The 12,722-nt window shown below is 43.9% G+C and overlaps 1 protein-coding gene across 1 annotated transcript in view; it reads left to right on the top strand.

Moving 5' to 3' along the window:
- DGKI (diacylglycerol kinase iota) overlaps window positions 1–12,722 on the top strand; it is a 447,257-nt gene that overhangs the window by 180,952 nt on the left and 253,583 nt on the right. Inside the window, 2 exon segments of the mRNA XM_047695648.1 lie at window positions 7,963–8,037; window positions 9,302–9,358. Of these exon segments, the coding sequence (XP_047551604.1) occupies window positions 7,963–8,037; window positions 9,302–9,358 (132 nt within the window).

The raw sequence follows: 12,722 nt of genomic DNA, 5'->3' as shown, positions 1-12,722 counted from the left end.
GCCTCTGGGCTTTATACTTGCTGTTGGTCCCTTTTCCCAGAATGGTCTCCCCTTAGATATCGCCTCAGGCAAATCCCACACATCCTGCTGGTGTTTCTCAAAACGTGTCTTCTCGTTGAGACCTCTCCTGGACAGTTCAACTTCTCTCTACTCTTGGTATTTCTCCCGTTCTTTGGTTTCTCTTTAATTTTTCTCTTTAGCACTTGAATCTATCAACATATTATATATTCTATTTATGTACCATGTTTATTTGTTTATTGTCTGTCTTACCATAAAGTAATCCCCATGAGATTAAAAAAAAAAAAAGTTTCATGTTTTGTTTATGGCTCTGTCCCCAGGGGTTTGATGCGTCCTAGGTGCTTGGTAGTCACTGATTGACAGAATTAATAAATTACTTTATCTCCTCTCCTTTTGTCTTCCTTCTGCTTTCAGATAGTGCCATATCAGGTCACCAGATTACATGATTATTTTTGGCCACATTTGTCAGTGTTCTTTGGCCAATTAGGTTAAAATTTGTATTTCTTGGCCTGGATTTAAGGATTTGAGCAGCCTTAGAGTCACCTTCCTGGCCCGATCAGCACCACCTAACCAGGACTTCTATTTGGGAAGACTGGCCTACCTGCTGGCCCCAATTTTGTCCAGCATGTTTCCTCCCAACCCCCACAACTATTATCCAAGTAGATTCCGAATTAACTTGCCTTTAGAGACAGGTAGCATAACACGGGCAGCAGTAACACAGACGTTTTGTTCTTAGCTCTACCCACTTACGTAAGACCTCAGTCTTCTGCGCAGTAGCCTCGAGATCCAGTGGCCCCAAGGCGCCCCAGAAGGTGTCTCATTTGTGACACGAAAGTAGTGCAGCTGTAATCACCATGAAGCTTCTACCCTGTTTTCCCTCTGTGTGGAGAGGTCTTCTGTCCCTGTAAGGTGCCTCATTTTCTCTTTTGGGGTTGCCTATTGGGAAAATACCTCTGTCCTACTGGAGGTTTTGTCTCATGATCCCAAAGCCACCAGTTCTCCAGATTCAGGCTGGGTTGGGGGGCTTGAAAGGGAGAAAGCCCTTCTCTGCAAATCCTTCTTTCCTCCCTCCCTCCCTTCCTGAATGTCTACTAGGCTCTTGGTTTGTGTCTGGCTTGGTGTTGGATTTTAGGAAAAACAGAAATCTCCTTCTTTTTGTAGCTCTACAATTTTTTTAAAGATTTGTTTATTTATTTATTTATTTTAGAATGAGAATAGAAGTTGGGGGGAAGAGGAGAGGGAGAGAGAGAAGCAAACTCCCCACTGAGTGCAGAGCCCAATGTGGGGCTCGATCTCATAACCCTTAGTTCTTGACCTGAGCCAAAGACCAAGGGTCATACGCTCAACCAACTGAGCCACCCAGGCGCCCCTATAACTCTACAGTTTTTAACCCTGGGACCTCTTGGGAATAGTTCTGCTTTGCCATTTGTCTTCCAGCCCCTCGTGAATCAGCTCCTGTGGCTTCTTAACACGGCCATTGTTCCTACTCCTCCCCTCTGTGGACATCCTGTCCCACCTGATCCTCCACCTGGGCACACACGTTGACGTCTCCATACTCCATACCTCAACCCGGCACCCAAGAACCCAAGCCAGCGGACCTCTGTGAGCCCAGTGACTCTGTGCCCCGCTGAATATGCCAATGCCAGCCGTAGGAGCTCTCAGCATCGGCTACATAATAAGATTTTGGATTGCTCTCTGCTGAAGTGTCCTCAATTTCTGAAATAAATACATCTTTTAAGGCCCAATTCCAGAATTTGCTTCTCTGTTAGGTCCTTCTTAGTGACTCAGCCTCTGAGGTCTTACCTTCCCCGAATGACGGCTTTCATTGTCTGAGCGGTTCATTTAGCATTTAGCCGTGTGTGGCCTTCTCTGTTTGTGATCTTCCCTTTCCCCCACCCCCAAGTCCTTCTTATCTTCTCAAGTGGCTTGCCAGCTTTTTCTAGGAAGGACAGAAGCTCCTTTCTCTTTAATTCCTACACTGCACTTAGCATCGCATTATCTTCATAGTGATGGCTACAAGTATTTATTGACTCAGTCTTTATAAATATGCTTTGGACAAGTCAGTAGTTAACAGATTGTTTTAGCCACATGGAAAACTCATTTACGTAAGGCACTTCAGGCCATCGTGGCTCCAGAGGATGGGCACACACGTGTCTAGGTGTATAGGTATGTGTTGAGGAAATTTGGAGCACTCGTTTACCTGAGTTCTCTACCCAACCTCCTGTTGTTCCTGTTCCTTTTTCTTTCAGATATTCTGAGGTATGTCTGGCATTTAGAATCTAGGGTGTTGTTGGTAAGCGGCTATCTCAGAGGGGTTTAGCCCTCACTGAGTCCTTGTCTGTCCAGAGGACACAGCATACAAACACATAGGACCTTGGCAGATGAGGGTCGTGACCTTCTGACATGGGCCAACAGTTCTCAGGCTGAGGCCTGGCCCCTTTACCACAGAGGGAGCTCTCCCTGCAGCAGACCGTGTGAGGTAGCTTTGAGATGACCTTTGGACCACAGACTCCTCCAGATGTGTGGCATTTTTGCTCCTCGGTCCAGGATTTTGAAATCCTGTTGTCACAGAGAGACTTACTGATGTAATGAGGAACCACAATAAGGGGGCACTGGGACTTCAGCTAGCTGCCCTCCCGGTTTGTCCAAAGTGTCCTGTCTTCTGTTTGAGGAAAAGAGGAGCCAATGTGCATGGCAGTCGAGGCTGTACTTGGCCCTAAAATCACATTAATGGAACGTCCAGATAATGTCATTCTTCATTTTTCCTAATACCAATTTACAGATTGCATCCCAGGCTCCCCAGAGAAGCAGAACTTGCCAAGTATGCTTGTCATTTCTTCTAATTAGGTTTTTAAATAAATCAAAGAACTCTTGTTTTCATTTACCTTGGATTATCCTGCAACAGTGTTCATGTTCATGTTGCCCATAGAGCCAGTCCCCACTGAAAGGACACTGAATTCCTGACACTCCGAAGGCTTAGGAGCTTTCCTCCTCTTCTCTTTACTGAACATTCTGTTCTCCCACCCTTGGAGAAGAAAAAAGGGTGGTCTTACCTGTACCCTCTTGCCTCTCCTGGTCCTCCCCCACAACCAGAGTGCCCCGTAGACTGAGTTCTGTGTCTGAACGGGAGCGAGAATTCTTCTTGCCTTACTTGCTCTTTCCCCTTTGCCTGATTCCCAACCCTTCCTTAGTTTCTCTTCCTTGGCATGACTCTTTGGATCTGGGATCAGTCACTAGGAAGAAGACAGCTAGGCCAGAACTTGATGCCCATTTGCCCAGCCCCATCCCCACCCTGATCTTTTTCTGTCTCTGTGCCCCATCAGCTCCCTTCCCCAGAGTACCTTCTCTCCCTCTTTCCCGGCTCCCGGTATGACTGGCTTCCCATCCAGAGGAACCCTTCCCTGGCCATTCATCCTTTTATCACTGTGGCCTCATTGCACAGACAGAGCTAATGCAAGCAGTGATTCCTTGCAGTAAGTCTGTGAGGCCAAGCCTGGGAGCTCTGGGGAGAGGTGCTGTGAGCCCAAACTGTGTTTGGCCAGCAGCAGGCTCTGATCTTATGTTCTTCTGAAGCAGGGAGACTGAGAAAGGGTTGCCATGTGGCCTGGAAAGATTCTTGAGTATTTCCTCCTACTTCTCGACTTCTGATCTCTGGTGGTTAAACCTGTGGATGTCTGTGGGGGCAAGGGTGAGGGGTGTATCCTTAATTATACAGCAGGAGAGAGAGAAGGTCAGCAGGGAAGGTAATTTGCTACATCTTCAGGGAGTAGTAAGGTTTGATATATGTCTTATTGGGAAGGGACACAGCTGGCCTTGTTATACACGCTTCTTGGGGGTCGAAGTTCAGACCACTATGGGTAACAATTCAATTGCCTTGGACACTAAGAAGCCCCAGCCTTTTTACAAATCACAGGCCTGTGCAGCTGGGTCTTGCTTCCCTTCCCTCCTTCCTCCGTCCCCTTTCTTCTTTCATCAAACCCTGTTAACTACCACCAGATATTCATTGCTGCTTTGGGAAAATCACATCTCTGGCTCGGAGGAAGAAAATATAGCTTTCCTGGGTACATATGGGTCCAGGACTTATGACCGGGGCTGGTGGGTGGGAAGGAGGGCATTAGATGTTAACTTCATTGTCAGGAACAATGACACACTTTCTGCCCCCTGCTTGCCTTGGATCCTTCTGTCCCAGCCCCAGCCCCAGTGGTCTAAGGCTGTGATAATTTTACTTCTGTGCTTGATAGGAGCCGAAGTTGGGGAGGAGCTGTTACTGCTTTGAATGCCAGAGTGCCTGCTGCAGAGGGCAGAGTCAGAGCTTAGAATGCTTTCTTTTATGATCACTTTTAGTCTGCTAACAGTGGGATTATCCCCACTGACTAGAAGTACAGCACATCATTGTGTTGTTTTTATACAAATAAATGTTGATCCTGGTGTGATAGGATATAATCTGTATTATAACCTATGTTGTCTTCGTTTTCATAGATGTTACACATACACACACAATTTACAAGCTAATGGATTTCCTTTGAATACTGACAAAATCAGAAAACCCCTAGTAAGAGCATGGAAGTTACTTTACTTGACATTTAAAGCAGTAAGTCTAATTGGCCTTTAAATTGATTGAAGGGAATGAGGTTTTAAAATTTTCTTATTTTAATTTGTAAACATATGTGGATTTAATGATTTTTTTGATTCATCACTTTTCAGAGTGAAGGAAGCATCGGTTTAAATAAGAGTTCAGTCTTTTTTTTTTTTTAAAGAAAAAGTAAATACAGTCTGATTCTGATATTTTAGCTTTGTATTTAAATCATGCAAATAAAAATTGTAACATTACCAAGCACAAAAATCCTTTGTTTTGGCAATTTCTTCTCAGAAGCTTATCCTTCAATGATTTCGAACAGTTTTGACCAATTGAAACATAGTCATAAGCCGAGAAGTCAGCAGTTAAAACTTGAGATTCACTTGAACAGTTTTTATCAGTTGAGGAAGTGAAATCATGTATTTGATTACTATGGAAAAACACCTTCATTCGGGATTTGCTTAATTTTGCATATGATCATAAACCTGAATTACTGGATTTCTTAGCTTATAAACTGTTTAGAAGTGGTCACTGAAGAAATTGAAGATAACAAAAGACAGGCACAACAACACTGAAAGGATATGTAGTCTGTTAGTTAGAAAGACAGAAAACCAAAATAACTGTTTTTTGTTTTTTGTTTTTTTTCTTTTCTTTTTTTTTTAAAGATTTTATTTATTCATTTGACAGAGAGAGAGATCACAAGTAGGCAGGGAGGCAAGCAGAGAGAGAGGAGGAAGCAGACCCTCCGAGGAGCAGAGAGCCCGATGCAGGGCTTGATCCCAGGATCCTGGGATCATGACCCGAGCTGAAAGCAGAGGCTTTAACCCACTGAGCCACCCAGGCACCCCCAAAATAACTGTTCTTCATGGTAAAATTCATCATGTTCCAGTGTTTACGAAGAAAAATTCAGATTATAGTCTATATATACCAGCTCTAAAGGCACGAAAACATGTATGTTATAGGGGTCTTTTATAATTTAATATTATTTAAATAAATTTGGTTTTATAACCTAAAACATTCTTCTTCATATGTTATCATCTGGAGAACATTGAACTTGAATTATTCCCCATGAATGATGTTGGTCTATTTTACATGCTGTCCGGCAAAGCTGAGCGATAACATGTCTTAACCCTGTGGTTCTCCAACTCTTACCAGGAGCCCAGTTCCCTTGTTCAAAAGAGATTCTGACTTAGAATCCTGGGAGTCAAAATATGGCAAGGAAGAGGCATTCCGGGTCCCTGCGCCTACATGGTACTCTTCCTACAACTGTCCGTTTGGTCTGAGATGCCTCACAGGGTCCTCACAGGGGGGAGCTCTGCAGGTGCAAAGCCAGACTGGAGCAGGGAATTACTGATAAGGAAGGAGGCGTGTCTGGTGGGCTTAGAAATCCTAGCCCGTCAGTAGTTGCCTACTGTGAGCGCAATTGCTTTGTGTGCCGTGGAATCTACCAGGGCTTTTGTGGATTAGGAGTAGACTGGAACCCACTGCAGTTTCCTTAGCATCACTGCAACTCTGATTGGCCACATGACTCAAATGCCCCATGCATTTTCTGCAGGTGGTGCTACCTCCACAATCTCTACCAGAACGTCCCAAGGAAACGGGGGAGTAACCTGAATTTGCTTATGGGCATTGTGCTCGCGAAAATTTGCAAACTAGAATCCTGTTACCCTTGCCCTGAGAGCTGCCGCTGCTTCTACTACTGCTCTTCCTTGTTCCCCCCCACCACCCCCTCTTCCTCCCCCCACTCCTGTCTTTTCAGTAGTAGAGCTGAGACACTTTCCAGTAGTGTGGCTAGACGCTTGGGTTTCTGTTTTTCTTTGTTCTTTGCAAAATCAATTGATTGTCAAACTTTTGCAATGTTCCAGACCATGTTGTTTCCTCGGGCAGAGGAGAGCTGTCTGCAAGGCGGTAACTAAACCCCAGTCAGCGGGTGTCTAGACTGCAAGTGGAGTTGCTGGAGGGTTCTGGGTGCCTCGTGGGAGGCAGAGAAGAATGTGCATAACTCATGTTGAATGCATAGAACCGTCTGGGAGGGAGCAGGCTGTGGCTGCCGCGTTCCTGATGCCGCCGCTTCCAAGGGGGTGGCTTGCAGTCCTTCTAAACTTACTTGGTAGCAGCAATGCCTCAATTCTTGGCTCAAAAATTATATCTCCACAGGGGAAGCCACACATCAGAAGAGGGCAGTTTGCCAGCAATCTCTCCCAGCACCTTTCCTAAGAATAAGGACTCGAGGCTTTTCACACTTGGATGCTTTGAGTCCCCGTTTCACAGATTAGCTTTGTTATATTAAGCCGCTTTCCGTGCTCAAACCCGTTACTCATGTGGACCTGCCTTCTAGCCTGGGCTTTGTGGGGAGGCCCCAGTGTTTTTGCGTGGATTTTACGTGGCCCCGGCACGATCGAAATTGCACCTGTTCCTTTCCCACCCTACTGCTTGTTTTTTTTTTTTTTTTAATTGTTTGAGGAAGTATGCACCTCAAAGTATTTTATTGTGCATCGAAACTGGTACCGACCGTCCAAGAGGCCAAATTGGGTCATGCAGACAAGCATGAGCTCTGACCTGGGCTCCCCTGCTCTGCTGGGTCCTCATTATGAGACCTCACACCCATTGCATTCTGGGCCACAGCTTTCTTATCTGTGAAATGGGAATAAAAGTACTACTGATGTCTTGGCGTTGTCGAAGGTTAAATGAGTTCCTGTTTGTGAAGTGCTTCCGAGTGCCTGACTCCCGACCCAGTCGCCTAATGGATAAGGCATCAGCCTCTGAGTGCCTGACTCCCAGCGAGTCCTGCATTCATGTTAGTGGCTCCTGCTGCTACTTTTTACTGTTTATTGTTATTACCAGGTGGAAGAGTTAGGCACATCTTACTACTTTGCTGATGACTCGGGGGAAGACCCAAGTAGCTTTGTAGAGATTCGTGCCTGGGATAGAAGCCTAAAGCGATTGGTCCCTTGGGATGTTGGCTCTTGAGCTTAGAACTAATTCTGCATGTTGGTTCTGCTGCTTAACTACTTCGTAAAAATGTAAAAAGATGAAAACAAGCCAAGAAACCCATAAAAATGGAGGCTACTAGTGCCTACGTTGTTAGGTTATAAAACTTTAGAACGATAGAATAAGGAGCCTGGTTCATATTATATGCTCAATATATAGCAGCTATTATAAGTATTATATTTTGAAGAAAAATCTAACCACCCTAGGTCATGGAGATACAGAGGCAGGGGGTGGGTCAAAAGACTCAAGTTCGCCATATTTTCATGTTCTACATTTGCTTATGTTTGCTTTCATTATGTATACTCTCTTTAATGCCAGGGAACTTTCCAGAGCAGACTGTTAACATTTCCTCTTGTATTTTGAATTGAATGTTGTAGAAATCGGCCCTGAGGAGGAAGTGTGCGGTCTGTAAGATCGTCGTCCACACCGCCTGCATTGAACAGCTAGAAAAGGTGAGACAGCGCCACCTGCTGCAGTGGTGGCTACATTGCAGGTGTTTGACCTTCTAAGACCAGCTGTCACTTCTTATTTCCAACTTTTTCAAAACTGTGCCCTTTTCAAACACTGGAAGACCAGCCTTGTTACCAGGCTAGAGAGAAAAGCCTGGTACACAAGAATTATTATTATTTTTACAATGACAAACATTGTTATTCACCCATAGAATTTCCCACAAGATTTTTTTCTTTCCTTAAGAAAAATAAGCTCTTTGAAATCATTGTTTAGATCCGCCTGACGTTTGTGAGTTTCCTCTTCCTAAAGTGGAGGCAAAGAAGAGAGTCAGACCAGAAGGCAGCTCTCCTTCCTTCCTTGGGGCAGTGTTCCACTGGTACAGCACAAATGTGTGGGTGGGCTGGGGGTGACATCCCCGTGCTGTCTTGCCTCCCGAAGAAGTAGATTCTGCAGAGTCTGTTGATCAGTCATTTGTGGGAAAGGAGAGGCTCCAGGCTCCAGAATGTGTTGTCTACCGTCTTCTCTTTCTTCCTCTCCTCTCTTTCTACACGTGAATCTCTGTTATCTATGTTTTTGAGCTGCTGTGTGTTGAAATATTTTCATTCCCTGCAACATTCATTGTTTTAATGACCATGTTACCAATTGTTGCCAACTGCTGTTTTGTAGGGATGACTACTAACGTTTATATGTATATGTGTATATATATATATACATATATATATTTTTTTCTTTTTGCTGTTCCAACCCCATTTACTATGTCCTCCTTCATTTCTATATTCCTTTCACCTTATCAAGTAACTAAAGAAGATGGACGTGTTACCGGGAGACCTGCCTGTGTGTAAAAGAAAGGCAGTACTGAAGACTTAAAGAAAATTTCTGTGTGTGAATTATCATCATCACATTAAATATTCCTCAAGTGATGTCCTGCTTTTAAAATCTGAAACAAAGCTCTGTGATTTCAGCTGCCTTACATAGTTTCTCTTCCTCTCTATCTCCTTTTCTCAAATTTACAGTGTAAGAGGGTTATTATTTAGAGATAAGTTGATTTCATCAATGAGAATGTAGAGACATGCATTGGAGATACAGGATCACCTGGGGTCTCTATAGATTATCTAGGGTGATGATTTTAAGAGGTATACTGTGTTCCTTGTTCTTTGGGGGTTTTGTTTTGTAGTCTCCATATGTGTCACTGTTGCTTTGTTCAGGTAAGTCAGTATAGTCTGGTGCTTATCCCTAATGTAATACACTTTTCTTTTTAAATGACAGATTAATTTCAGATGTAAACCAACATTTCGAGAAGGGGGCTCAAGATCACCGAGAGAAGTGAGTGTTTCAGAACTTGACTTCAGATACCACCTTTATTTCCCATTGATGCACTGGTCTAACAGGCATTCACCAGGGATTTAAAAACTTAAAGTCTAGCTCCCTCCATTCCTCATTGGTTTCTTGTTAATATGTCAATAAATACCATGAGTAAAATCTCACATTCTCTTTAGCGTGTGTGTACTGTCCTTTAGTGTTCTCATGAAATGCACTGGGAGCTAAGATCTTAATGAACAGGTACAGAGGCGGTGGTAGAATTAAAGAGGTAAGAAGTAAATACCAATTTTATCATCTTATGGCCCGTTTTAATTCTATTTTCCAATTTTGAGTGGGTAGAAGCTATTCAGGGGACAGCATAGATGCTGAGCATTCCCATGAACTCTGAAACCAGATTGGCTTCCATACCCATCTAGATGCCGTCTGATTTGAGGCACCTTACCCCATCTTTCTGAATTGTACTGTTTTTATCTGTTAAGTCGTAGGGAGGAAGATAGGTGGAAGAACTACATTCAGTGCTCAGTCCTTGGCCTCACGGCCCAGTCGTGAAGACAAACAGGGAAACAGGAAGTCACAGCGAGGAGCAGTTGCTCTGTTAGTGGGAAGCAGTGGGGAGGACAGGAGGAGACCTGCACTTAGTCAGATTCGCTCGTTGGGCTCTCTTTTTTTTTTTTTTTTTTTTTTTGAGGACATGGAGCACATGTGGAAAAGTTAGAGAAGGTGAGGTAGTTAGTAGAGGGTCTCAGCCCTCCTGTGTTATCCTGGAGAGTCTAGCTCCAGGTCCCAAATTGCACTCTTCAACTGGCAAAACAAAAGCCTGCAATGGACAGAGCCCGTCCTTCTTAGAACACAGTTCAGCTGCCCAGGTGTTGGCCAGGGTGTGTGGCACTCTCCGTAAGACAAAGCGTGGTAAGTATCATTTTTGTGAAATACACGTTCTCCATTTCATTTCATGCCCAGTGAGATTATTTTCAGTTCCACATATAGATTTAGCTCCTTGGAAACCTTCAGCTGGTGCACTCCTCAAACTAGCTCTGTGCACTGATGAACAGGTGAGGGGTGGGATACCAGAGAAGGCGCTTCCTGGAAGAGATGGCAAGTAAGCCGAGGCCCAGAGGAGTAATGTAAGTGAAGGAGGGTAGTTAGGAGGTGACAGCCTTCTAGACAGAAAGAGCACATGCTCCCAAGCACAAAAACGAGAGAGAACATAAGAAGTACGTGAAATCCAAGAGATAAGCAGGGGCTAGGCCATGAAGGTCCTTGTAAGCCATGTTACAAGTTGAGTGTTTCATCATCATGGTAATTGGGGGAGGGGCATTAACTATTTTTTAAAATTTATTTATCTTTTTGAGGGAGAGAGAGAGAGAAAAAGAGAGAGTGGGGGCGGGGAGGGGCAAAGGGAGAGGACGAGAGAGAATTCCAAGCAGACTCCCTGCTGATGCAGGGCTGGATCTCACGACCCTGAGATCATGACCTGAGGTGAAATCAAGAGTTGAATGTCCAACCAACTGAGCACCCAGGCGCCCTGGAGCATTAAACTATTTTAAGTAGAATATATTATTCTGGCTTCTGTGTGGAAGGAATACCATATAGTTCAAGAGCAACCATATTGGAGGCATGGAGGGAATTTAAGGAGCTCTTCTAGTGGAGATCTGAACTAGGAGTAATACTGAGGGTGGAGATAATTGGTACCTATGAATTTGAAGGAAATAAAATTGACAGGATTTAATAATTGATTGGATGCTGGACACAAAGATGGAGGAGCCCAGAGTAAACCAGGCTTCTTCCCTGGAAGACTGATGAGAATGGAGTGGGGTGGTAAGGTGATGAGTTTAGTTGTAGAATTTTCAAGCGTGTGGTGTCCTTGAGACCTCAGTTGGAGGCGCCCAGTAGCAAGCTGAGTGGGAACGTGAGTTTGGAGCTTATGAAGAAGATTGGGTTAGAGATAAGACATCTTGAATCATCAGCACGTATGTAGATAGTCAGTAAAGCTATGAGAATAGATGAACATGTAGAAGAGGAAGAGAGAAGTTCTAGGAGTCCAGAGAGGGTCCCTGACATTTTAATGACAATGAAGAAGACATTGTGATAAAAGAATGATTTCACGGTTACAAATACAAGAAGACTGGGAGAAAACTTGGAAGGAGGGTAGTTTGGGAGTGGACATTGTGGAGAGAGGAAAAATAGTTGTCCCTGTCCCTTGTCTTTTCCCACTGTGTTTGGCCATTATGTCAGCAATGGGAAGGTGATGGGCCTTACATAGGGTGAGGAAAATGATAGGCTTGTGGGTACCCTCAGTGCCATCCAAGGGCACAACGGCGCTGGCCAGAAGATAACTCAGGGCCCTAGTGAAGGGGGAAATTAGAAGGAATAGTTTTGTTGATAGTTTGTTAATGAATGTTGGTAGGACTCCTCTAGGTGGAATCTTTCTGAACCTCTAGGTTTTCCTTGACATAAGCTGTGTAGATTAGGTTATAATTTTAAGATTCTTTCACGCACTTTATGAGTAATACTAGGAATTGAACTTGCTGTTTGGAAATAAGTGAGCAAGTCTGTGATGTGTCTCTGCTAACAATACCGAGTATAAACCCTGAAATAATATATCACTGAGATTTTAACACACCTATGTAATAGCCCTTTCCTTGCCCAGTACTTGAAGATAGTGTATGAATAGTTCAGAGGTTATAGATGAACAATAGAAAGATGTTATAGCCTTGCTTTGCTCTTTTTTCTTTTTTTAAAGATTTTATTGATTTATTTGACAGAGATCACAAGTAGGCAGAGGCAGGCAGAGAGAGAGGGGGAGAAGCAGGCTCCCTGCTGAGCAGAGAGTCTATGCAGGGCTCAATCCCAGGACCCTGAGATCATGACCTGAGCCGAAGGCAGAGGCTTAGCCCACTGAGCCACCCAGGTGCCCTTGCTTTGCTATTTTAACAGCACTATGTCAACACTCACATTTCCAGTATAAGGATTCCGACTCTAATCTCAGCTCCATAATTTAGGAGATGTGAATAATAGTCAAAAGAGTATGAAAAGTGAGTGTTTGGGAGTAAGGATTAGAAAATAGCAGTAAATCTATAGAAATTGGGTTTTCCCCCCGATTGATATGGCAACTGATGAACCTCCAAAGTGATAACTACATGAGTTGATCATCAAAAAAATTAGGTTCAGAATTCCATTCCACTCAACACACATTTATTGGATGTTTGTTCTAAGTCTTAAAGCACTGATAGAAGGAATTTCTCTCAGGCCCAAGAAATCTTTTCATAGGAAGATGCTTCACCTCTCAAATCGGAGCTCCGTAAGGAAGGCAGTTACTCAGTGTCTTCTCAAGGAGAGCTTTTGTTTCAGTTACTTTCTCTGTGCT

Source organism: Lutra lutra, chromosome 11, assembly GCF_902655055.1.
Source record: "Lutra lutra chromosome 11, mLutLut1.2, whole genome shotgun sequence".
Taxonomy (NCBI): Eukaryota; Metazoa; Chordata; class Mammalia; order Carnivora; family Mustelidae; genus Lutra; species Lutra lutra.
Note: the sequence above shows the minus strand (reverse complement) of the source record. Positions and strands in the feature narration are given on the sequence as shown.